Source organism: Pavona decussata, unplaced genomic scaffold (assembly GCF_977016875.1).
Source record: "Pavona decussata unplaced genomic scaffold, jaPavDecu1.1 SCAFFOLD_242, whole genome shotgun sequence".
NCBI lineage: Eukaryota > Metazoa > Cnidaria > Anthozoa > Scleractinia > Agariciidae > Pavona > Pavona decussata.
Window position 1 is genome coordinate 374,462 of NW_028145647.1, and position 26,855 is coordinate 401,316.

The 26,855-nt window shown below is 39.1% G+C and overlaps 1 protein-coding gene across 1 annotated transcript; it reads left to right on the forward strand.

Moving 5' to 3' along the window:
* The first annotated feature begins 3,362 nt into the window (after positions 1-3,362).
* Positions 3,363-26,330, forward strand: LOC146457507 (transmembrane channel-like protein 3). The gene is made up of 23 exons (XM_085091877.1): positions 3,363-3,474; positions 5,003-5,084; positions 6,554-6,752; positions 8,048-8,179; positions 8,590-8,665; positions 9,176-9,257; positions 10,528-10,634; positions 11,757-11,840; positions 12,341-12,486; positions 12,824-12,971; positions 13,067-13,110; positions 13,423-13,570; positions 15,138-15,247; positions 15,808-15,874; positions 16,320-16,413; positions 16,933-17,096; positions 17,457-17,524; positions 18,565-18,765; positions 20,225-20,257; positions 22,126-22,248; positions 23,545-23,623; positions 24,594-24,636; positions 25,123-26,330. The coding sequence occupies exons 2-23, from the start codon at positions 5,045-5,047 to the stop codon at positions 25,800-25,802; spliced, it is 2,868 nt and encodes a 955-aa protein (XP_084948003.1). The 5' UTR covers positions 3,363-3,474; positions 5,003-5,044; the 3' UTR covers positions 25,803-26,330.
* The last annotated feature ends 525 nt before the right edge of the window (positions 26,331-26,855 follow it).

Consider the following 26,855-nt stretch of genomic DNA (forward strand, 5'->3'; position numbering starts at 1 on the left):
CCCGAAAATATAACTTTTTTTCATTTGTATTACTTCGCGATTATTTCAACTCGCTCACATTTTACAAAAATGGCGGACTATCCAGGAATCAAATTGGTAGGGGTCGCGTACAGAAAAATTACAGAAAATGAAAAATTCACCGTCGTCAGTTGACGTTCTCCACCGGCAAAACCTTAAATGTGGTCATTTCACGTTGTTGTTTTGCATAGGACGGCAAAGAAATGTACCGAAATGTAAAACGCACGGGCACAGCGATTGTTTTTGCTCATTACACCCATTGTTTTGCGGCGTTGTCGTTGCCGTTGCCTAAGAACCAAAATTACTAGACGAATTCAAACTAGTTAAAATTGTACTGAGTGGCAATTCCGGTCTATGTCTTTACAAGCTATTCTGTTCTCTGTATAGACTCCTCATCACATTTGCATTGTTTTTTTGTTTTTTTTTCTGCATTTTGATAATGTGTATACTTTGTAAATAACTACCTAATGTGATGGAAGTAATTAAAAATTGAAGTTGAAGTTGAATTCAGTTGGCATTTGTGTTTGGCCAGGTTACACAGTCTGACTTAAGGCAGTCAGTCAAATGCACATACTGTAACTGATTCAGAATCTAGCCGAGTACAAGGGTCGTACAAGGCAGGGAATTTTAACTTAAGGCATGATGGTCGAGTCGATGAAAGGTTGGCGTCTCACAAGTCAGAACACTTCATCCGATTCGCCCCGTTACTCCGCACTTTAGCCATTTCCCAGGTCCGCACAAAGTTTACAGATCACTGGCTTCACTGTAAACTATTCGGGGAACTAATTGGTGTCTGTAATTATCTCTTCCTATTCCTCGCCGTAAGACCTCACCGCATGTTAAATATATATAAATGCTAGACATCTAATTAAGAACGTTTATTTGAATTGGGGAGGAGGGGGTTGGGGGTGGGGCCTTTAAAAATGGAAGGCGCGTTTATTTGACCTGTCATATTTCGAGATTGAACGGTAAGCCGGCTCGTCCTCGACTTCATATTTTGCTGTTTTTCTCCCTCCACTGCTCTACAGTAGCCGACATTTCCAAACTCGAAATAAATGTGGAGAACCTCCATCATGACACCACCTGCGCCTGATTAAAGCGACTTTTTCTCCTAGACATTTTTATATGTTTATATATATGTATATTTTTCTGCTTACTTTATACATCGCTGATTCTCGCGGGATCTCGTCTACGATCACTGAACGATCTGAACATACTTGTTCTCCTTTCGTCCGCGTGCAACCTAGTTTTGTTCAGTTCCGGCCGGTTTGTTTGTTTTTCATAGCTGTAGCCTCAAGCTACTCATTCAGCAGCAGGAGTTTTGCTGTTCGTTTTTGCCATTGTTGTCATGTTGCATTTAATATTAAGTCCATTTTAATTTATGTCTTCTTCTTCTTCTTCTTCTTCTTCTTCTTCTTCTTCTTCTTCTTCTTCTTCTTCTTCTTCTTCTTCTTCTTCTTCTTCTTCTTCTTCTTCTTTATCCCACAAGCCTAGTTTCTTTGGTGGCCCTAGTATCATTTTTTCTTTCACGGTTTTGCCTTTAATCCTTGGTCATAGTTTTAATCTGCCTGTCATGTGGTAACGTCCCCCCAACTATGAAAGGCCACTGAAACGTAGTGGCTTGCTTAAATCTTCAACCGGCAGCTCAGTTTCGAAGTAACCTGTGGTCGGTAATCTTTTAGCGAAATCACTCTCGGTTAATCTCCTCTCTTGCCCACTGATCACACCACAAGCTACAACCCTAGAAGCTTTTTGTAAGATGCTACTGGCTTGACAGCCTGAAAGCTCGAGCCGGATGAAAAACAAAGAAACAAAGTCCCTTACACCGACTACATCCGCTTTTCTGAGTTCATTACCAATACTTTAAGCCGAGCGCCCGCTAAGAAGTTTCTCAAAAAATCATTAATTTCACAGTATGATCTAATGAACGCCTCAGGGATATTTTTACAAGCTTACGAGGACTAAGTCGGCCATTGTACATGAGCTGTTTGACAACAGCGCAAAGTTATATTCCAGAACAAGTAAATTAATTAACATTGGAAAAAATAAAATCAAAATGCTGCACTACGCTACCTTAACATATAATGCCATCCTCGGTCGTCTCGAGAGTCGCCCGCCATATAGCTTCGGCTTCCTATACCGTGAAGTAAAAAGAATTTGATTGATTAGAAATACGTTCCTTTTGTTGCCTTGTTTATCAAAAGTTCTAATTTATATGTAAGATTAATGGCCAAGGTCACATTCTTTCTCTGGATATTTTAGCGGCAGAAATTGCTGAGTAAACTTTCAGATAAAAAGCACGTTGATTACTGACAGCATAAAGCCAAGCATGCGTCGATGATTCGTACGCAACATAGACTCTCCGAATGCGCAAAAAAAAATCTTTTTATCGTCTAATATCATTAATAATTAATACCCATGGGGAGATTTAGTATTACTATTGAGGTGCAAATTTAAATCAGTTCGTTTTCAGAACTATTCTTGGCTCCCATAAAACAAAACAAACCATATTTCACCTTCAAATTGGTGCCAAATTATGCGAAGGACATTTTTGAAATGCAGCCGGCAAAACAGCGGATCTTAGATGCACAGGCACGGTGGCGTTCGTCCTTAATCTAAAGAAAATGCAATGATACCTTCGCCCCGAGAACAGGTGAACAATTTTAAGGAGAATATTTAAGTATTTAACCCAACTAAATCCTGTGTTTCGTGTGAGTACTTAGAATCAGTTATCTACCGTTTGCAACAACGATTGGAGGTAGCTTTTCATTATACCTCGTTTGGTCGTATCATAACACATCCTTCAAATTGCGGTTATACGGATTATACGGTTACACATATCTACTGTGAAAATTTTACTTTTCTGATAGTATAAACCACGCATTTTGAACACAATTAAAGCTGCGTAAATGATATCTTTTTGATCATTAACAAAACGTTTTCATCGTACCGTTACGAGAAAATCCCTAGCAAGTGAGAACGTCGCCTGTAAACAGGAAGTTATTTCAGAAAACATTTAGTGCTCGCAATAATGTGCTACAGAAGACAACATAAATTATTATTTTTTTATTTTTTATTTATGATTTATGATTTAGCCAACCAATTTGAGTTAGACATGTTCTACCATGCAATCGACCGTGCGAATTTAAAATTTAAAACCTCTTTCAAAAAAAAAAATTCGTTCTCATTATTAGACGGAAACGTTAACTTTAGAGGAATTCCAATTAATTGTTTTACGGTCACGATTAACATTAATTTACGTTACAACCTATCTTTCACGGGAGGATATTGCGTAAGTATTAATGTTGAGGGCATAAACATCGTGATACAGCCGTGGAGCTGTGAGAATAACCAATAACTACGCGACCTCGAAATTGGTGACTTACACTCTTTTACTGAACTCAGTTTAATAGAGAAGTTGGAGACAAAGTTGTAGTGCAAGACTGAAACAGCCAAGTGAGTTGGTCGCCGTCTATTTACATTTGCCTAAATCTCCCACGGGTTAGCTAGCTACGAAAATTGGTCAAATTGACATTTCTTAGAGTGATTATATAAAATATCATATATTTGAAATGCTGATAAGAGATTTAAATGCATGGAAGACCATCACAGTTTTTTGAGCAAACGTTGAGCAATTTCGAAACGAAAGCCTGAATCGAGCCTGAAGAAAATTCGGGCTTGAACGGAATAAAACCCATGGCCTCTGCAATTCTGGAGTTCATAATATACTCCTGGGAGATGAATAAATTAGGGGGAATATTTGAAATTTCAGGAAATTGACATATCGAAGTTAAATTAAAATTTCCACTGTTTGTGATTCGCCGATATAGCATTGCGCACCTCACGACAATTCATTTCAAGAACATAAAAGAGTGAAAACAAATCCCAAATTCAGGGACAAGTGCTGGTTGAATGGTGGCCTTAAAGGGAGGGGTTCACATTTCAGCCTATGTGCATGAATCCAAATGCTTTTTTCTCTTTCTTATCAACTTTATGGCCTTAAAAATCCCACTCACATATACTTTATTACATGTACTACAGTAATCACATTCTATAATTAGTCCAAGCAAAATGACTGATGACCAAAATTTACAGAAAATGGAAGTGGATTGTACTCGTATTGGCCGTTTTTATACTAGAGAAGTTAAAGTCGTCTCGAGGTGACTTTAACGTCTAGTATAAAAACTGTAAATAGGACAGACGCATTTAACGTCTGACAACTTTAACGTCTTTAGTTAAGTGCTTCGTTTAGACGCACTCAACAGACGACTTTAAGGTCTCAGACGTTAAATTTATTTAGCGTTGACCCGTAGGATTTATTCCATGGTTGATGGGTTTACAGTTATTTACATGCGAAATAACGCAATCATATGAAAGATTACCACCCGAGTTACCTATTCCTTTCCGAATGGTTCATAAACAACGAATCATAGCTCGCAAAGGCGAAAAAGTAGTTTGATTCATGGACATGCGCAGAACCGTGAACCCCTCCCTTTAAACACACAACTTCGCATGTCCACCTGACGCAACCTCGTTTCCGAGACCCAAGCTCAATTTTTGCTCGACTTGGCGCCGAGACGGCTGGCCGGACTCTTGATCGGCTTACTAGGTGACGTCACATTCGTTTTCGCGTCAAGGAACATCAGGGACGCGGTTGACGTTAAAGTAGATGTATCTTCTTTATATCTTTATTTGCCACACTACACACATAACAAACTGAATATAATACAAAATACAGGTTTTCTAGTTGAAGGTAAAAAAAAACAATGGCGAGGATACCAGAACAAAACCACGAGTCTTATGTTATTTTTAGCTATAGTGTGGTCCGTGTAACTTTAAAAAAATGTTGCTTTGGCTATGAAAATCGATTTCGTACCTGCAGAAGCGGGAAGAACGGCTTAAAAAAATGTTTCATTCAGGTCAGTAAGAGCCACTAGCTCCTGCATGATCTTCCGAGATTTAATGTATGGTTCTTCTTTTGCAGTCGTTTAGGAGACATTTGTCACTGTTATAAGCGAGAGGCGAAATGTCGGCAAGTGAAACCAAATTCTCCTCAGAGATACGAGGTATGATTATTCACAGTGTGTAATATATGGTATCGGGGGGTTCTATCAGTTATGGTTAGGACACCTTAAGTTTGTTTTGTTTCCCTGCTGTTATAATCAGTACATATATCCTATGCTTTAACCTTTTGTACCTTTTACACTAATTTCAGCCGGGACAGTGTCCAATGTAGCCACGGATAATTTGGTTGTGCGCATGCGTAACCTCCAGCCCAGACCGTTTAGATGCATTTTCGACCCCAAAGCTCTTCCCTTTTGCGCATGACTGACAGCGTCGGTGGGTTTCTGATCTCTAGGGGCGAGAATTGTTTAGATGGCTCTTTGTTGTTGCTGTTGTTGTTGTTGTTGTTTCTATTTTCAAATGTATAACTACCAAAGGTTTTCTTGAGGTGTGCCTTCTAGTTTTATAAGAGGGTTTGGAAAGTGAAACAGATCAAGAGAAAACTTTCTAACGCGCTTGAAATCGAAACTACCGCTATTAGCCTACAGGCAAATTCCAGACGATTTATCCAAAAGAATACACTGTGCGAAAAAATCGCTTTGACTGTCACCATAAGCTCTATTCTTGAAGAAAAAAAAGACGAACAAGAAAGAAAAAGTTGTTCTTAGGTGATCATGGTGGCGTTGACGTTGAAGATTAAGTAGTATATTACGAAAATCCTCTAATAAGCTCCCCACCCCTGAATGAGCGTCTCCTTTGTGTCTCGGAAATCGTCCCTCTCCTTCTACCTCATAATGCTTGAAGTAACTGGGAAAACTGAAGGAGAGTAAAGGTTTATTATTAGTCTTTAAAAGCTTAAGTTATCAACTCAACAAACTTATGCAACCTTTAAGAAAAATTCAAAATTGAAATAAGAGTCCCGTGCGCTTATAAGAGGCTTTACGTAACTTGGCAATGACGACTATGATAAGGAGGATGATTACTACCTTGATGATAATGATAATTTCACAATAATTTATTGACTTATATAGCGCCCTTTAACATTAGAATGATCAAAGGCGCAAATGAATGAAGACTAAGACGATGACGATTACGATTACGATGAAGATGACAATAAAGGAAGTGGCCAAAACTACTATACTGAGAACGACATGCTCACCAAACCACAAAATAGATGCTTGTCTCTGCTTGCAACCCCTCCTCCCTCTCCTCCCCACCCTTCCTCAACCTCAAAAGATGGTGTCTTTATTGTATAGCCACCCCTCTATCCAGCCGCAAAAAAATGACAGTGAGATTCAAACCTCACTTTTCTTGTTTATCTACCAATGCTGACTCTTGCTAGCTGAATATAATGATCTGTGTCAACTCAAATTTTAAAGCCAATAAAATTTTGTCGGTAACGTTCATTAGATAGGTGGTGTCTTCGATAACACCCCTATCCCAGACAAGGTGGGTACTCTTTGAACAAACTTGTTATGACCAGTTCCCTAATGTTTATTTTTGATGGTGTTCATTATGATGACCCAACTAGGTCTCGAGGAAGGTGTTACCCTAGAAAGGGAAACAACTGAAAGTTATTCAGCTAGAAAGACTTCAGTGGACCCCAGTGGAAACAACTCGCCTTCAGAATTGAACCCTCCGAAGTTGAGGAAACGATCATCTGGAAACTGCGCAACGAACCAAGGTGACGATGAGCAAAGGAATCATGAGAAAAAGGTGACCTTACCAAGGTGAGTATCATTCTCATGACAGATGAATTTTTCAGTCAATGACACAGGTATACTTGGAAAAGAAAATCTGAGTTCTTCCAACAGATGTCCAATCTATAACCTTCCGATAACAACTACAGAAGTTCGGCCATTAATCTTGGTTCATGTGACAACCATCCCGCCTGCATACTTCTAGGATTTGAATGTCGATTCCGGGTGGCTATGCGAATCGAAAGAAACGGAGTGCTATCTTAGCTTTTAATCCTGGTGAAACTCATGATTAGCCGAATTTTAAAGATATTTCATTCACAGCTGTTTCATATACCATCTACCAACCCACGCGTTTTGTTAATTTGTTTTGTACATTGCACAGCGTGTTTAGCAGTTTTAACTGGGCTGTCGAATCCCGAGACAAAGGCAAATGCAATTTATCGTTGCGAAACTAATTTTGTTATTAATCAAGTTGTTATTTGGTTTGCAATAATGTTGGTAGTGCTATTGTGAGCGACATTAAATGTCAGTTTTTGGGGCGTTTTCCTGTTTTTCCAAGAAATGAAAGGCTGTGATTATAAACAGATTCGAAAGGTAAAAATTGGGAAAAACAATCAACCCCCATTAACCTGACTGCCTGTTTGCTATCTATCACCTGTGGCCAGTTGCCCTGTTAGTGCCGTTTTCGCTTGTCTAATCACTTTTGTGTGGTGCCATCCGCTACTCTCTAACGTTGAATAGCAAACATGATTACAACAAAGCATAAGATTACGCGAATCCGGTTATGTAGTTACTAGTTGTTGGTACTAGTCAGTAGTTGCGGAGAAAGGCTGAGTTTATAATTCTGGTTGCCCTAAAAAGAATAAACTCAAATAATGAACATTACAGGGTATGGAATTTCCTGAATTTCTTCCGTCAACCATGTCATTTAGGAATCGCTTCCAGGTCAGCTTGCCTATAATTCATGCAGCCAGGCAAGTTTAACGCTGTAGTTTTAGTGTGTCGTTCAAGCAGCAGTTAACGTCTAACGAACAAAGAATAACTTGAATCCTGTTAACAAAAGAAGAAAGTCCTGGTACTTTACACTAGCACCGAGCGAGTACCTAACATTGTGAAACTGAGGAAGTTAGTAAGAATGCCAAAATTGAGGAGCCCTAGAGTGCTAGCGCTCTTAGGGTGAGTTCCACGCCAAAAAGTGAAAAGTGCAGATAAACCCCACACCAGATCTTCCCTTCCTTCCAACTCCATTTTGCCGTTTTGCAGTGTTTCTTAATATTGAATGCTACCCTCTTTAAATGAAGGATTCACTTACTTACTTACTGCAGTGTGTCTTCGAGGAAGACACAACCCGAAGAGGTGTTCACAGATGTGTTTGAGAGCATTCAGATGCATCTTGACATGATTGAAGGCCTCAGAGTCAAGCCATGGACTATGGACAAAAAATTAGACATCCTTAGGTAAGAAGATTTTCACACTCATCTACGTAGAGTAAATTTTCTGATAGGAAAGAAAGCGCTACGTGAAATCATGATGAGGGCAGGCACAAAAAAATGTGAGTGGTGAACTCTACACTATAGGCCATCTCCTGGCCATTTCCGAGTTGTTGTGAACCTCATTATGAAAGCGAGGCTAAGTGCAAAGTTTTTATTATGAAAATTACTTTTTGTTCATGTGCAAACAAAACTACTTTTCATTTGAAAAGATAGCTCTGCACTTAGCGTCGCTTTTACAATGAGGTTCACAACGACTAGGAAATGGCCTATTGACTCCTCGGATCCTCTGTACTTACCACGTTCAGTGGATTCTGCTTCCGCCTTGATCATGAAAAGAGATTCGAACAAACTGTCTTTAATATTTATTTTAACAGATATGCTAAAAAGTACGTGGAAGAACATTCAGGTGATTTGAACAAGCTGCAACATTTCACAGAGTCCCGAATAAGGGTAACAATTTTTGCTCTTTAGATCAAGTAAAGTAAATCTTTTATTTTAATCGCTTTTATTTGGGGTTAAGCAATGCGGTCGACTCAACTAACGGCTGCATGTGAGACTAAGCAAATAATGACTGCTATTTTGGCAACAATGTTGCTAGGTAACATAACCCTGTCTTCAAATCAGTGCTTCCCATAAGCTTCATATTGCTCAAACGTGCAAGGCATGCGCAGTCCATACCGTTCTTTTGTACATGGGAACATTCTCGACCCCAGAGCTCTTCCCTTTTGCGCAATACATGCGCAGACAATCCAGAGGGGCTGAATTTACGAGTGACATGGGAGAGAGACAGAGAGAAAGTGAGCGACAGTTTGCTTTGTGGACATTTGTCCTTGTTTGACTCGCGTTTCGGGGTTAACTTTAACTTTGTTTTTGTAATGTTTTTCGTCAAACTCTTCCTCTGTATTAGACTGACAAAAAAATATCTAATATAATGTTCTTTCTTACCATCACGTCCGGTAGTTTTTGCGGCAAATGAAAAGACACTTCCAAAACTTCATCGTGTTCTTCATTCCTTGGGAAAAGAGGATAAAAAATATTCAAGGTGAGATAACTGACTGAAACCTTGATGAATTAAGCGAAAATAAAGTCGTTGCCATGAGCTGGGCACCAGAAGGTAAAAGGAGAAGGGGAAGACCAAAAACCACCTGGAGACGGACAGTAGAGAAAGAAAGGCAAGAAGCAGGTTGGAGATCGTGGGAGGAGGTGCGGACCGCAGCAACCAATAGAGAGGAGTGGAGAAGCTCTGTGAAGGCCCTATGTGCCACGAGGCACGAAAAGGATATATGATGATATGATGAAAGTCGTTTAAAATTAATTAAAGAGAGACTAGCGCAGTTATTTACGCAAATTAAAAGATAACTAAAAGGGGCAGTGTCACCTATTTTTTAGTGTGACTTTGAATAGCAAAAAAAACATATTTGCATCGATGGAAACGTTAAAATTGTGGTTCCGTCTTGTTAACATGCCCCATTCACACCAAGGCTTAAACACGTTTAAAAGCTGTTTAGTTAAACACAGTTTAAAATTGTTTCCTTCATAAAAGCTGCTTTTGGATTTTTGTCGACTACAGATTTAGCACAAATGAAAGCATAAGTTTAAGTTTACTTGAATCCTGTGTCAAAGTCAATGGTTCAGCTTTCTGTTAAAAAATTTCATTTTGTTAAACCTGGTTTAATTAAACATGTTTTGTTGGTGTGGATGAAATTAATCTTTGGCTGGGGATGGCTAGGATGGAAGTGGATTGCAAATTTTGTTTCAAGTTCTTCCTGTATAATTTGGAGAAATCGCTAAAACTGATTAAAGTTTACTCTTCCTTGGAGAAATCATTTGATATTTTCCTCCAAGTACTCTAAGAGCAATTTCATCTAAGGGAATAGGTTCTTTGTCAAATATTTGAGCAGCTTTGATTAACATTCAGCGAAGTCTTCGTGACAGTGCCCCTTCACTGAGCAGCTGAGAAAAGAAGGCCTGAAAAACTTTCTAAAACCCAACTGAGTTTCTCCGTGGAACACCGATCCACTTACGATTCTTGAAGCTTTATTTATTTAGTCATTTATGTCTTTACTACATCAAATCCATTAATCCAACAAATTACAATTAAATTTGTATATAAATAGTCAAAATAATACAGATATAGGAGTAGAGAAGAGCATAAATAGTAAAAAGGAATTGTGATGTCTTGTTTTATTGTAAGTTAGTTTATGTGATGTTAAGTTATATTAAAAAAAAACGATTGGAGCTTGTCTTGAAAGAAATTATAATGGCTTAATTGTCGTATTACTAAACGTTGTCAATTTGCGTTTTTTCTACAGGGCATTTTGGGGCTGGAATTGGTTCATTTTTCCTGTTTTTACGTTCTTTGGTGTGGCTTAACTTTATCCTTTTAACATTCATCACCATTTTTGTCGTCGCTCCACAGGTAAGAGTTTAGCGACTTGCTCTAAAAATCTTGTTCTAATAGATTTCTTTCTTTGTCTCGTTCCGTCTCCCATTTCCTTTCTAGGTCTAACCCTCAGTAGGAATTTCATGGGTTTACTTAGCACTTTAACATACTCTAGAGAGTTCATTCTCTGACCCATCTCTAAAATCTAAGAGTTCGTATCAGTATAACGTTTAATAATGAAACCCAACAAAACAACTCAGAGATTTTTATGCTAGCAGAGTCACATTGCCAATCCCTTTAACTCTCTTATTAATAAAAGGTATTGCATACTACTAGTGAAGTTTAAAATAAGTAATCATAAACTTATGATTGAACTAGGTCGGTAACAGAGAGATCATATACCCAGGGAAAGCAGACTATGCCCATTGTGCAAATCAAATCAAGTGGAAAATGAATCTCATTTCTTGTTTCAATGTAGCAGATACTCTTTTCAGAGGGAGACTTTCTTAAATCAAGTAAATGAGATAATACCTGCCCTTGACAGGAAATCAACCTCAGAAAGCATAAAACTACTCACGAACTCTAACGATCATCATGTAAATAAGCTAGTAATGAAGTTCATTTCCTCTTGTACAGATATACGTGATACATTGTTATTATCAAATGAAAGTGATGTAACTTAGGACAATATTTCTATTACCTTTGTTTCATGACTAATTACTTAGCTTTTGCAATACTGTAAAATCTTGCGGTCATGCAAATAAAGCGATTTACTACTACTACTACTACTACTACTACTACTACTACTACTATTACTACTATCTGGCTCTATCCCTTAAATTCGGCCCTTTAATCGTTTAAATAGACTCAGAACCGTTCTTCTTCTCGCTAAGATCTAACTCCAGAGCAAAACTACTTAACCGGGAACGTTTCTGTTATTTCACGCGTACCATTTGAGTTCCAAATTGTTTTTTATAATAAATCATTTGAGTTCTTCCGTTTCGCCATATTTGACGGACATCTTCCCCATATTAAAGTCATTCAATCTCACTTTAGATTGTGTACTAAACTTTACAACATCCCATTATCAATAAATCATTCTCGAGGGATATTTGTAATTCAGGAAAGATTGACATTATTCGTTTTATTTTTCCTTAGCTTATGAGCCCATCAACGGCTTTCACAATCCCGGAAAGTCAAAAGCGTACAGCCCAGCGTCTAACGACTGTTCTTGACGCCAAGGTTGGTACTCCGCGACAGCCAGCTGGAAAGTAATAGCCTGACGTTTCCAGAACTATTTGGCTCACATCTGTTGTGATTAACTCCAGCTAGTTTGCATAGAGCACTAATAAACTCTTCAGTCCTCTTTAGTTTATGTGATTCCAGGGATTGCCTGTAAATCCGCCAGTCTCTCTCCCCGATGCTTGTGGCATTGACTCAAGCAAGAATAAGAGAAATACCATCGCAACCTATTGCTCAAGATTTCGCTCTTGTCTCGTTGCTTTTTTAATGTTCCCGTAAAACCTTAGGAGGTTTATGTAATTGCTCAAATCCTGGTACCCCAAACAAGATAGCAATGCCAGGCGATTAATAAGACTGACAGCAGCTGTAGAATAGCAACCGAAAAAAAGAGGTCAGAATATAACCTGGCTGTACATCTTTTGAAATGCTAACATAAAATTCTCTCTCATTTTGATTTTGCTTCTGTTTGTTTGTTTGTTTGTTCTTTTTTTCTTTTTTAGGGCTACTTGGAGTATTCTTTTCTATTTTATGGTTACTATGGCAACGAGAACATCCAAGTGGGCGTGGTTAAGTACCCTCTACCGCTGGCCTACTTTGTAGTATTCATGGGCACTTACCTCTTCAGTATCATTATCGTCCTTAGAGCGTAAGTACGTTTAGCTTCGCGCCTGAGGGGCTTCACTTTAAAACCTCTTTAATTAGTCAAAAAAAAATCTCGCCAATTTCTCAACAAATAAGAAGCAAAACCAAAACGAGTTCTTTCTTGCCTACGTTTTTCGAGCCGGTTGTGAAGTTTGTTTATTGCCTTTGCTTCAAATTTTTATTAGTTTAGTGGGTTGTTTGCAATTGGTTTTACAGTATTCAGTTGAAATCACTCAGAGCGCCGCGTCTTTTACACTTTCACACTTATTTAAACAGTGGATACAACAAAACAGAGAATTCTTAGAAAAGAAATGATTTCATTTGCTACTCTTTTTTTCCAGGATCACTCGTGAGCAGCGCCTGGTGAAATCATCAGGGCAAAATGACCAGTACCCCTTTGGTTGGCGCGTGTTCTCGGCATGGGACTTTCTTATCACCGAGCGAGAAACAGCTGACAACAAATTAGCCTCTCTTACTACAGCCATAAGGGTTGGTTCATTTCACGCTTTTCGTATTCTGGTAGCATTCAATACCTTTTATGCTATCTTATTCACTGATTTTGTCTCCCGTGTTTACCTTTGAAGGAACAAATGTTGGAAGCAGTCGAACAAGGGAAAACAAAAAACAAGTACGCTACAAACAAATTAACGTTTTCCTGTCCTGTTTTTATTTACTTTGTTTATGTATAAAAACACCTGGCTCATTTCATAGAACAAACTTAATCTGGGTCTGCAAACTGTGGACCATTCTGATCAGTAGCAAAAGAAGTCGATCTACTTGATCCGACCAAAAGCTACCAAAAGCTATTTGGTATTTTGTAAACGAATTAGCCCAAATGCAGTCATAACGTGGATAACTGGTCTCAGAAGAAAACAATGGAATTGATAGTGTATGTTTTAGCTGTTTTTACTGAACGCTGTTGGACGTTCGATTTTTTTAGGAAAAGTCAAATAGCCCTCCGTGTGGTGGCTAACATCCTCGTCCTTGGAGTGTTAAGCGCCAGTGCTTATTTGATCTACTTGGTCGTTAAGCGGTCGGATGAGCGAGAAAAGGAAGGCAGGCCACCCACCGTGCTGGAACAATACGAGGTATGAGGATGGATACCGATTGCAAATTACAAGGGATATGTCAGCTATTTTAGTATCACTTTAAACGTGACTTACTTGACTTATTTCCGTGACCCCGAGGGGGGAAAAGGGCCGGAAGAATTTACGGTTTCCATAATCAACATTTTTTTACAGGATGGGGGTATTGGCCCCATGCCCAGCCCCCAACCTGAAGGGCCAGGGTTTTCTGCTAGGGTAGCCTTTCCTTAGCCACTATATCCTGTTATTTATAAAGGCACCGGATACTCGCCGTATGCTGTTGTCGCTCAGCTGCAGTGGGACTGCATTACCATTTATGACAAGTACATCCGACAGCCGACTTGGCGGCAGAGCCTATGACACGGTGGGCATTTCCCAGAATTTATAAAGCACACCTGATGGCCCCTGTGTACTCCACCCTTTTATCTTTGGTGGGACAGGATAACAATGGACTGCACAGTATTAATTGAACAAAATCATAGCTAAAAACTAGGTTATGGTTTGTTCCTCCGTTGATAAAGTCATGCATTTGATATCTTCCGAGAGATCTCTCGATAGCCTCTTTTTATTGGCTTTCAAGAGGTATTTCATGTTCAAGAAAAGGTGCTTGTGTTTAATTTCAGGACACTGTTAATTTTACCCTAAAACGTAATGATCTCTACGACAAAGCCCGTTTAACGATGTACCATTAATTTACCTTGTTAACTACTGTTTGGTTTGCCATTTGAAGATCTGGGGCCAAATTCACGAAGTCCTTAAGCATTGTTTCTCAACAATAGGATATTGTTAGTGCAACAATAGGGTATTGTTTATGAACAATATAGTATTGTTAGTCCAACAATATGATATTGTTAGTCCAACAATAGGGTACTGTAAGTCCAACAATAGGGTATTGTTAGTCCAACAATAGAGTATTGTTAGTCCAACAGTAGGATATTGTTAGTCCAACAATACGGTATTGTTAGTCCAACCATTGACTTTTGTCAAGAAACAATACTTAGGATACATCTTCACTTAGGAAGGCTTTGTGAACTTTGACCCCTGGCACCCTACTTAGGGAGAAGTGGTAATTCTCCTAGTTGTTCCATGTTGTAAACAGAACAACGAACAACCGAGAACAAAACTAGGATTTTCAACGGACTGGCATCCCACCAAATTTTCAAAGTCTGGATGTACATTTGACGAACTTTCGCACTTTAACTCCCGATAAGAAACTGTCGAGTTTGTTTGAACGCTCAAAGACTTATTAGATTGAGACTATCACAGACAACTCGTGCTTCGAACGGCAATTGAAAGTTCACCTAATGAGCTGTAGACCTTCAAATGTCCGGTGAGAAAACATGTCATATTTGATGGTGATTCTTTTCAATTGTTTTTAAAATAGAAACCGGAGATAAACAAGGATCGCATAAGCCATGTGTTTCCCAAACACTGTGTTGGAGATGAAAAAGAATTATTCGCGTTTTCCTTGCACCTTTCTGTTTTCCTGATGCCAGTCATAAAATTTATGAAGGTTGTATCTATTAAACCAAAACGTTTAGACCTTAAAAGGTGTAATTTCTCTTTTTAGATCTCTTTAGCCATCACTGGTATGAATGCTGTGTGCCCAGTGTTTTTCAAGTTGATAGCAATGATGGAGCAGTACCACCCTAGAGTAGCACTCTACTGGGAATTGACAAGGTATCAATACTCTTAATTTTCTCAGACCACACATTTCTTTCAAACTTGCAAAGATCATGGTTTCTATCGGTAACGCTCGTGTTTTGGTTACAAAAAGATATTTCAAATAAAAGAAAGATCCTCGCAGTAACTACGCAACTCAAGCAGCTGCGAAAATAAAGCCTAAAAAATTCAGGCTTGAACGGGATTCGAACCCATCACCTCAACGATGCCGGTGCAGTGCTCTACCAACTGAGCTATCAAGTCAACTGGGAGCTGGTCATATTGTGAGTTCGTAATACACCCGTGAAGGATGAATAAATAAATGTAAATATATGAAACATATATTTTGAACTGTGGATGAAAGATTACATAGAAGAAAGATCCTCGCTGCAGTTAGTACCCAACTTAAGCAGCTTCTTGAGTTGCGTAGTAACTGCGAGGATCTTTCTTCTATTTGATCTTTCGTCCGCAGTTCAAAATATAAGTTTCATATATTTACATTCGTTTAGAAAGATATTTATTGTATAATCAATGTCTGTTACCATTGTCGTTGTTAATCTTTTTTTCTTTCTGGCCAGGATAATGTTTTTGTATCTTGGAAACATGTACGTGCTGGTGATATCCCTTCTTAACAAAATTAATCAAGTAAGTTTGCAGTTTCTTCTTTTTCAAAATTTGCTTGAGCTGTACCAACTAAATCCGGTTCATTTGACAGCATTCAGCTTCAAATACTTTTCCGACAAACTGTTTAAACAGGTTTCTTATCTTATCTTTCACAGAAGAGTGGATTCAAACTCGTTCTATGTTCATCCCCTAACTGATACCCTCAAAAGATGTTAACCAGCGTCTCAAATTAAACCAGAAAACCAGCCAGCTTTCCCTGGTGTACGATCTTGGTAATTCACCAAATCCTTTCCTAAACATTCATCGATCTAACCTATTAGTGCCAAAACAATAAATCCAGTAAAACTCAAAGACTAAATGGTTGTTTAATCTGAAGCCGACAAAATTCGCCGCCAACGTCTTCAGTGCTATTCTGCGGGACTACAGTAACTGGCAACTTATCTACTCTTCAATTTTCTTCTTACAGTCAAAAGAAACTTCTCCAAACCGCCCCCCTCTCACTGATGTCATGAACTCAACTGTCACTCCTGTAGCCGCACAAATAGCAAATACCACAATCGGTGAGACAACTCCTTTATTTCTCCTGTGTTTAAGTTTTGTTGATATACATTGATTAATGCCTTGTAAGGTTTATCAGTATACAGCACCGCGAGACCATGCAACCTGCTGCATTAAAAGAAGACGAAGAGTCAGTAGGGAAAGGCGTGGTCTACATCAGTCTTATACATCATGACATAAAAGATAATGAAAGGACTCTTTCTAATTGTTTTACTCTTTGAAAAGACATCAGGAAATTCAACGATTATTCCATGAACGCGCGTTGAATATGAGATAACAGATAGTCATGCAATAAGATGCGTAGCGTTTACGCAGTTAATTAGAGAGGACTATTCACCTTAGCTGCAACACATTTGACACTTAAAGAAAATTTAAATAAAGATTTTGTTGTTATTGTTATGTTTTTGTTGTCGTTGTTGTTGTGGGATTTTTGCCTCCGGACTAGACGTTGTAGGGAGTGACATAGTTAATGTTACTCTTCTGTTACGTTACTCCTCTGATAAGTATCTTCTATTCAATAGATTCATTTTGCTGGGAGACTACTGTTGGCCAGGAACTCTTTAAGCTGACCATTATTGACTTGGTGGCACTGGTGTTTAGTGTGGTGACTGGTGATCTATTTGTCTCACTTACTGTCAGATTTCTCAACTGTTTTCAAGGCCGTCTCATGGACCTTGAAAAACTCGTAAGTTTGCTGATCAGTATTTTTGGCAATAATCTTAATTCTGAAAAGAAAAAAAAAAAGTCAAAGGAAAGTACGAATCTTTGCGTAGTCACCTACTCCTCGTTACGCTATTGACACGCAGTGGGTTGTCGACCAGCTAAGCTCTTTATATTTATTTCGAGTGCCCCTCTACTAACTTTTCTGTAAAACGATTAACGATTTAATTATTGTTAAATTGTTTGTTTGGTGCAAATAACTGCTGTTGCTATAATTGCGCTTTAGGCAGCTTCATATTTTCTTCTTGGATTTGGAGAGCATTGTATGGCGTTAGGTCGGCTGGTCGAATTCGCTAACAAGCGTCACTTTCTTTTTTTGTTTTAGTTAGGTTACCCAGAATTTAAACTCGCCGAAAATGTACTGCAGCTTATTAACAGTCAGGGATTGATATGGTAAGATACATTTTAAACAATCTACTCATTTGCGAGCTTGACATGTACAATATTTGGAACGATCGAGTACAATTCCTTTAAGGTACGCCTCTGTAGGTGTTGGCTCTATACAGGCTATGCTGTTGAATCGAAGCAAGCGTCCCTTCTGTTGTTTGATTTCCGGTAACAAAGAAGGAACGCAGATCTTGTGCAGGGAGAGTCAGCCTGCAAAAAGGGAGGAATGCATGGGGTGCAGGGAAGAGGGGAATTGTCAGGCTTTAAGTGACAAATATTGTTTCATTAGGACAAACAGAACACTTAGCGTGTGTCTCGGGTAACTGCACGCTAGTTGTCTTCCTTCTGGTCTGGAGAAGCTGGCGATGGCCTAGTGCAACGTCTGCTGAGCACATCGAACTTTTCTCCTTAATGAAGAGTCCTGGTGGTAGCTATAACAATGTTTCTTAGGTCTCGTTTATATATGGAGAAAAGTTGTCCCGGGTAGAAGGGTAACTCGCCTACCCGAGCTATCCTGGGCGAGTCAACTTTTCCTACATTTCCTTACAAAACTTGGTGAACCGTTTACACGAGAAACTAAAAGTTAGCTCGGCTGGAAGGGTGACCCGCCTAGCCGGGTCAACCTTTTTCGATGGTAGGGTCACCCTCCTAGCCGGGCCAACTTTTCTCCATATAAACACTTTGGCTCGCCCAGCCTGGTCAACTCCGTCAAGGCGAGGCAATCAGAGCATGCGCGAGCGCTGTTGGCTCAGGCAAAGGGGTCAACTTTTTTCTCATATAAACGCTCGCTGAAGTTGACTCGGCTGGGAGGCTGACCTTCTTTCCCGGGACAAATTTTCTCCATATAAACGGGGTCTTAGAAAGGAAAATCTGTCGTTTTCTCCGACTCTCCCCTCAACAATACAACGTTACGAGGCTTTGGTAACCTGCAACTAAGCTCATTTCCGTCGCCGAAAAACTTATATATTTTTGGTTAAGTTGTGATAAAGGGTATTTCATACTGCTAGCGCCTCTGGGCTTAACATGATCTGTTTTCGTTGTTATAGGATGGGCCTAGTGTTCTCGCCAGGTCTGATTATGTTGAACATTCTGAAGCTGGTGATCATAATGTACCTTAGGAGCTGGGCGGTGATGGTGACTAATGTGCCTCCAAAGAGGATCTTCAAAGCCTCACACCAGTTCTATCTTCTGCTGCTACTCGTTATGTTGTTTCTTTGCCTGCTCGCTGTAGGATATGCTGCAGTAGAGTGAGTACCAAACTGACTTGTAAACTGTTCAAAACGAAAATGGAATGGTGCTGACATGTAAATTTTTCATAATTAGAAAAAGTCCTCCTAATGCTGCCAAATAGTTTTCATAAAAAGGTTAATTTACCTTGTACACCAAACCGAACAGCATCATGTTGACAAAGTTCTAATGCTGCAACTGACAACAGCTTGACTTTCAATGGTCCTGAATGTATAATACACAGAGTTAGAGTTTGAAAGCACTGATAATATGGGACGCCTCAGACGTCTATTTATTTACGTCGTGGGGATTTTTACGTTTTTAAGTCAAAATTTTGTTGAAGTTAAACAGTTAAAATTAAGTACCATGGGGATTACTTGTACACAAAAACGGTCGTTCCTACTGCGTTTCTGTCAAGAATTGATCCACAAAGCCAAACCATAATTGCTACGTTATGCCTTTTGAAACGATATGAATGCTTTCGGGTTACATGTAGTCCGTACGTTAATCCATGTTAATCGACGTCATAGTCAATCAGCCTCCCTTTCGAATGCGTTCCTATCATTTGCCGAGTGGTTTTACAAAATCAAACCACACCTTTTAATGTTATCTTATGTTTCTTATGATCAAGGGATGCTTTCAGTTGGTTACCAACTTTGCCCATATTTTGATCCTCGCCATCACCAGTCATTGTGTCTTTATAATGTGTTTCTATCATTCTCCTAATACCGTTCTACAAAATCAAACCATTATTGCTTGGTTTCCTTTGATTTATATATGCGTTCAGATTCGTTTTCCAGTTTGTCCATATTTTAAATCATTTTCATCCTCGCCATCATTAATCATTCTCCCTTCCTAATGTCTTCCCGTCATCTGTACATGTCGAGTACTGTTCTACAAAATCAAACCATTTTTATCTTGCCAATCGCAATCACGCCTGTCATTTTTCAACTACTGTTACCCAAAATTCAACTATTTGTCGGGTTTTTTATGATTCAGTTGATGCTTTGAGTCTGTTTTCTATTGTAATCCATATCCAGCCTCTCCATCGGTTTCAAAATTAGTGCTCACTTTGTAATTGGTTACTGTTGTTTCCTAAATACCCTTAAATTAAATCAAGCAAATTATAGCTGTGGTTGCACGAGAAACCTTTACCTACTGGTAGGTATATTGCATTTTCCATTAATGCGTTGTTATTCTCGTAAATTACAAGAATTCTGAACTCAGCGAAAATGAGCCGCAAACAAACATCTCACGAGCGCCCATCTTTACTCCCACAAAAGTACTCCTCAACCGGAAAATCGCGAAATTCCTGGATTCGTGTAACCTTCAATTAACATGAAACATTCGTATGAAATGAATCAGCCATATTTCCATATAGGATCATTGTAATGATCTGTTATATCTTGCTTTTATATGTAACCTTAATGACCCAACTGTTATTATCAAATTTTTACTTTTTTCTGCTTTTCCCTCCAGGATAGAACCATCAACATGGTGCGGGCCTTTCAGGTATTCATGAAAACTCTATCATCTTTTAATTTAGTAATCTATTTTTAAAAAAATATTTCAATCATTGCGCACATGTAACATTGTTTCAAAAGTATCGATTTCCGAATTTGGCGAGTGCTCAGAGTATTTTTTGAAGAATTCTTTGTGCTCATGAGCGCGGGGAGGAATTTACAGTATAACGAAACACTATCGCATATCGTGTCTCAGCCTAAAAATGATTTTTCCAAATCCTCAGTTTCTTCTCATTGTGAATTGTCTGTAAGAAACCGCTACAGAACAGCAATTGATATTGTTTCGTAACTTTTGTAAAAAAAATCGCGATTGATACGATGCTAGAATCTATGAACAATGGCTGATACATCAACTGTCAGTTGACTTAGCCAACATCGTTCCCAGGGCCTACTCTCTTCCTCCCGTTCTAGAGGAAGGAAGAGAGAGGACCCTTGGAGCGAGTTTGTAGACGTGTTGTTGGAAGACGTACGCGTTATGAGGGCCGTCTCTTACGAGCATATGTACCACTTAATACATGTATTAAGACAGGAAAAACATGGAAAACGAAAATCCAACTTGAAAAATACCGCTTCAGCAGAAATTGAGTCCAATAATTGCATGGTGGAAATCTGTTCGGAAGTACTAAATAGCCTGAGAAATTCGGACTTATAATAGGCAAAGAAAATTTATAGTTTTCTTCGGCAAAATGTTAGCTCAAAACCAGTTCGTAACACTGGAAAACTCTCTCTTTTTTGTAGGTGTAAATATGTCTTTAAAAATTACGAAATAAAGTCATTCAACATTTTGATAAAACCGACAACAGCTAGTAAATTCGGGAGAGTAAGAGAGACAACATTTTATGTAAACGAAAAATACTAAAATAGCAGCCAGGAATGGACATAATACCCGGGGGGGGGGGGGGGCACTTGACCCATGTTTGGGTATAGGGGTGCCGCTGGGGGTTTGAAACCCTGACCCTGTTTAGGACGAAAATAACCTTAAATCCCTACCCTGTGTAGGACAATGTCCTCAATTTTAAGACCCTATTTAGGACAAAGGACAACATCTAGCTCTTGTGTTACACAAGTGTTTATTGGTAATAGTAATAACATTTAAAGGCCCACTGTCACTTACCAGACGTGATGTTCCACGCATTGAAACGCGAATACCAATCACAACAGATAAAATAATACACTTCCTAGAAGTGATGGCGAAAAATCCCAAAATTTCACATTAACAGCGGTGAACCTTAAGTGGAAACTCAATTGACGTGAAGCATTGTTCACTAAAATAAATGCAGACTAACGTCTCTGATTTCGGATTGCCAAATACTCGACGACAGTCTTGCAACCATACCCTGTCTAGGACGCGTTCGGGACAGACTCGCTTGAAATTATATACCCTGTTCAGTACAGAGGGGCCAAAAACCATACCCTATCCAGCGGCACGTCCCCGTATAGCCCATATAGGGGAGTACCCCCCCCCCCCGGGCATAATACAATCTTAAATGTATCGGATTCTGACTTGCAAACACAAACCGTTAGATAGGCGATTGATTTGTCTTTTTAACCGACGAAGGCCGAAGATTTTCGCCCGAAACGTCTTTTATAAGTAATGATAAACGTTGAACGTGTTTTAACGTTTTTTCAAGTCAGGCTCCGACACGTTTAAGATTGTGTATTGCATTTTATGTATTTTGCTCATGCTCTCGTTGGGTACCATTTTCTGAATTTCACCCGAATGGAGGAATTGTTGCACTTTCTCCGAACTCGATCCTTTTGTTTTGTTTTGTTTTATTATTTTTTCACTCCTCCCTTTTGTAAAACTCCTGGTTCTTTCACTGAATGTAACTTTTGCTCCTCATGTATGAATCGCAGGGGCAAGCGCAACTCGTACACGGTGTTAACAGAATCAATTGATAATGGACCTGCCCTGCTGGACACAGTGTTTGATTATCTGAGCGGCCCCAGCGTCGTGATACCAGTCTTCATATTAATGGCGTAAGTATCACCGAAGCATTCAGGCTCTTAGTTGTCACTATCTTGGAAGAGGCCTGGTGTATGACTAGGTCTTAAAATTATTTTTTTAGCGAATTGTTGAGGCATGTAAAAAATTGCTGTTGGCCGGGGCTGGTGAGACTGGATCTTGTAATGGGCTTCCTTATTTATTTCTGTTGTAAATGCAGATAGGGAAGTACAACCGCCCTATTCTCATTTAGACGGTTTTCTGTCATAGCACGATGTATCTTCAAGTTTTTTTGGACACTAAACATACCTTACATTCCGCCTCAACTCGGCGAAAAGAGAGTGACTCGAAAATCAGTTTCATTCTCAGTAATGGACATAGAAAGGACGCATTTTGTTGGCCAGTTGTTTAAGCTTTAATATTTAATTGACAACGCAAGGTGAGTACAACTCTGCAGAGGCCCATTCACGGCTTTTTTGTGTGCCAGATCGGTGGAGAAAGATGAAGTCTCTCTGTATAGCATTGCAGCTTTAATATTAAAACATGAAGGGAAACCTTCTGAAGTTTTAATATAGCTTTTAAACTTTCAGGATTAAGCCCATATAAAAAGTTAATTTGTATGTAGAAAACCGTGTCACTAGTAGCACTAGTGAAGATACCTGAACCATACGGATTTATATGGGAAGGGACAGACAGACGGAAAGAGGAGTGAACATAAGGCCGAAACCAATATGGCCACTGAGAGACTAACCGAATAATCAGACAAAAACCCCATGTATATCAGCCAAAATCAACAAACCACATGACCGAAAGTCGACCCAGCCCCGTAACCGAAAGATCAGCATAAGAAGCCAATTGCACGGTTATAATTAGTTTGAAAATGACTATTAGTGTGTACCTTTTATTAGAGTTTTAATTTTCAGTCCTCTGTGCATATAGACATTAGATATGACCGCACGAGCGAAAGAACAAAACACCAAATGCCAATTACACGGTTGTTTTTTTGAATTGAGGGCATCTTCGTAATGTTTTCATACAGCTTTTAAATGGTTAAATTTTATTCTTTATAACATGTTTATAGCTACAATGCTATAGAGAGAGACTTCATCTTTCCCCACCGATCTGGCACACAAATCACGGCTATTGTTCATGGTGTGCGCAGCTGACGGTATTGTTCGCGTGAGCCATATGCACATCCCACCAGTTGCACTTTACCTAAAGATAGTATTAAGATTAGATTTTACCCACAGTCAACACTTAAATGTAATGCGACATCATTTGGTTAATAATGTTAATATTAAAATTTATTATTAATATTATTCTCTCGCCAGGATTGCAATCTACTACTACAGGTCCAAAGCAAGCTACTTTCAAAGTGCTAATCGTGAGCTGTTGCTTCAGCTACACCATGTAAGCATGATGTGATATTGCTGTTCCTACCATATGACTCTGGATCTAGCCTCTTGCAAGCACGTTACCAAAAATGAAAACTACTTGCACTGTGATACACAAAATGTTCAATCAATACTGCAAATAGTTTCGGTCGCACAAAGTATGGAGAGTTTCAACTCATGACTCTTGAATATTTGAGCATGCGCAGTGGCAACGTCTCTAACTGTACTCTTATCAGATATGAACCTTTATTATTCCACTGTTATGTCATTTCACCAAATAAGGTCAAGAGAACGCGCAAAATATGAGACCGTAATACACTGTAGTGTCCCGGTTTGACCGGTTTACAACAGAGCGAATACGGACGGAAAAGGCAGAAAAAAGGAGCGACAATGTCCGGACTGGACGAAGAATAGTTTTTGAAACGATGCAGACTCGAAAACAAGTTTTAAGCATGCCAATCACTTGTCATTTATCTTTTCATTTTATCTAATCAAATTAAAGACATTTAACTGGCTTTCTGTGTTGTTTACATCATTCGTACGCGCCATATACCGATGGACAGTTAATGCCGGGTGTATTTCAAAACTGTTACCAAAACAGAGAAGCCCAAATAACAAAATCTTTTTTGTAGTGGAATAATAAATCTCTTATTCGATGGTTTTACATATAATACTCGCGGACATTTTGCTCATTGCTCGTATTTTTCCTCGCCCCTTCGGGGCTCGGAAAAATACTACGCAACTCGCAAAATATCCGCGCGTATTATATGTAAAACCATCGAATAAGATATATATAGCATGCGACGAGAGAAGGCGCCCAGTTTTCCGGCTTTTATTTACTCTGCTTTCAAACAGAATACTGATAGGGTCATTGGTTCGATTCCCGAAGAGGAGTTGGGGGAGAAGGACGCCGGGTTTTTTTTGTCTTTTTCCTATGCTTGTGACATGCTGAATACTATATTTTTTTCTATTATCTTTCATTTTAGGAACGAACAGAAGACAGGAAGAAACTATTTCGAACAGCTTCCGGTGAGTTTTTATTTGAATTATCGAAAGGTGAGCGCATGGTCGGTCCGGTAATTAGCTAGAACGCTGTTATCCTTATTGAGACTCAATGAAGGTCGGTGTTTCAAGTCCTGTTTTGGACGAAACACTTTTACTTCACGTTGTCTCTTTCTGTTCCCAGGTGTATAAACGGGTACCGGCAAACGATTGGGGCAACCTCAACTGATAAATGATGGGGGGGGGGGGGGTGGGGGGGGGGGTAGACTAGCATCTATTCAGCTGATAATATAGTTAGAATGTAAAAGACCTGACTGGGCACCACGTGATTTAGCAAATGGAACCAACCACCAGCCTCTTGACTCAGTAAGCTTACTAAAGACGTACCTGGTTATTTTACAATTTTAACAATGGAAATTTTTCATGTCATCACATAACTGATGCATCATTTAGCTTTGTTTTATGTTTTTTTTTATATTTATGTATGTCTTTATTTACATGTTCCTACCACAGAACATGTCAAGAAAAAGACAACAGTGGATGAAAATTTTGTTCGCCATCGAAACCAGAGAAAAGCGCTACCAGCAAGGGATAAACCTCCTTCACTCACTGACGAGACAACAACGAATAGTGGGAACAACGAGGGACCAACAAGAGGAAGGATGATGAGTGGCACATCATTTGACCAACTGGTCAGTGGTGTTCCGCGAAAGAGACAGGCGCAGCGTGAAGACATAGTACCTATTGTAACGTATGATGGAGTTGAGGATAATGACGCACGCGCAGCAAAAGCGACAAGTACCTATTCCCACCGTGAAGTAAATGTAATTGTTCATAAGAGCAGTAGCGCAAGTTCATCGGCTTGCTCGAGTGTGCGATCTGTTGATCAGCGGAAGCACGCGGCAAGATACAGGTACGGGACTCCACGTGACCATGTAACTTCAGTCCATCATCTTCAAGTTGCAAAGAAAAGCAATGAACATGCCGTCTGTATTTCAGCTGGTAGTAAACTCGTTGATTCAAAGCAAAGTGCAAACATTTGTACTGCTGAAACAAAGGTGGATTACGAAGACACATTAGAGCTGAAGGTTTTAGAAACTGCTGAAGGTGTGAGAGTTGGCGAACCAAGTAATGATCCAAAACAAGACATGACGAAACTAGGAGGCTCTCTAGCAGACATGTTTGATTCCTAGCTGTCGTCTTGGCAAACGATTTGTCGTTTATACTTTGTATGGCAAAATTATGGAGTTTTTTTTTTTTAAGGCTAAGGCTTCAAAGGGAAATTATATTCTTCAAACTGAGCGGCTCAGAACCGTTTTCTGATGGCCTGTTTACAGGGAAGTAAGGGAACCGTAGTACTGGGATTGTTCTGGAAGATGAAACAAAGTTGTTCCCGGTTTAATTACAATCAGACAGTTTTGGTAAGGTTAACCTCTCAGCTGAGACACTGATCAAAAGGCACAATGCTAAATAACCAAAAATTCCCTTTTGTCAATCACGGTTTATTTCTCACCGCACAAATTCAAATACTTTGGCCTATAGAAGTTTTTGACTCATTTCCAAATCTGCCAACATTTGTAAGTAGACTCCTGAACAAGCTCAGTTTCAAATTTTTTAGAAAACATCCATGACCACAAATACACATGAAAAACATCATTTTGCCGAAATATATTCAAAACTGAAATATAGATGAGCTAGATAAGGTAAAATAAAATTGATCATGTTTTCTAAGCTGTTGAAGGTGTTAAGTTCAAATCCCGAGTTATCCCCTACTAGAACGGTGTTTAGCCCGCTAGAAGGGAAACCCAAACTTCCTCATAAGAGGGTCAACTAAAAAAGAAAACGCCTGAGCGCTTGCCTCCTTGTAAACAGGCCCTAAATTAATTGTTAAAGAAATTAACAATCTCTTAAAGGGGCAGTATCATGGGAGATCAACTGGAGATATCATGATTTTTGGCCAAAATTCACTAAATTTAAACTTTGAACAATGTGTTAATTAATTTCTCAGGCGATTATTTAAAGAAATATTAATAGTGATTCTACGACGAAAGGTTGAACCAAAATATAGTACAACCGGCGATTTTTAGTGCGTTATAACAGCGAAATTTGAAAACGTCCGCCAGACGTTTTCAAATTTGAATCCCTCTCTATCTTGGTCATCTGCCGGCGAAAATATCCTTGGATAGTTTATTTGCATTCTGATAGTCTTTTAATGGAATTTTGTCATTATATCTTGGCTGCTATCA

What these genes read in the sequence shown, in the direction of transcription:
- LOC146457507 (XM_085091877.1), top strand. Translation starts at nt 5,045, where the DNA reads ATGTCGGCAAGTGAAACCAAATTCTCCTCAGAGATACGAG. An exon ending in CTCTACTGGGAATTGACAAG is followed by an intron (nt 15,248 to 15,807) that starts GTATCAATACTC and finishes CTTTCTGGCCAG; the next exon opens with GATAATGTTTTTGTATCTTG. An exon ending in CCAGTCTTCATATTAATGGC is followed by an intron (nt 22,249 to 23,544) that starts GTAAGTATCACC and finishes TTCTCTCGCCAG; the next exon opens with GATTGCAATCTACTACTACA.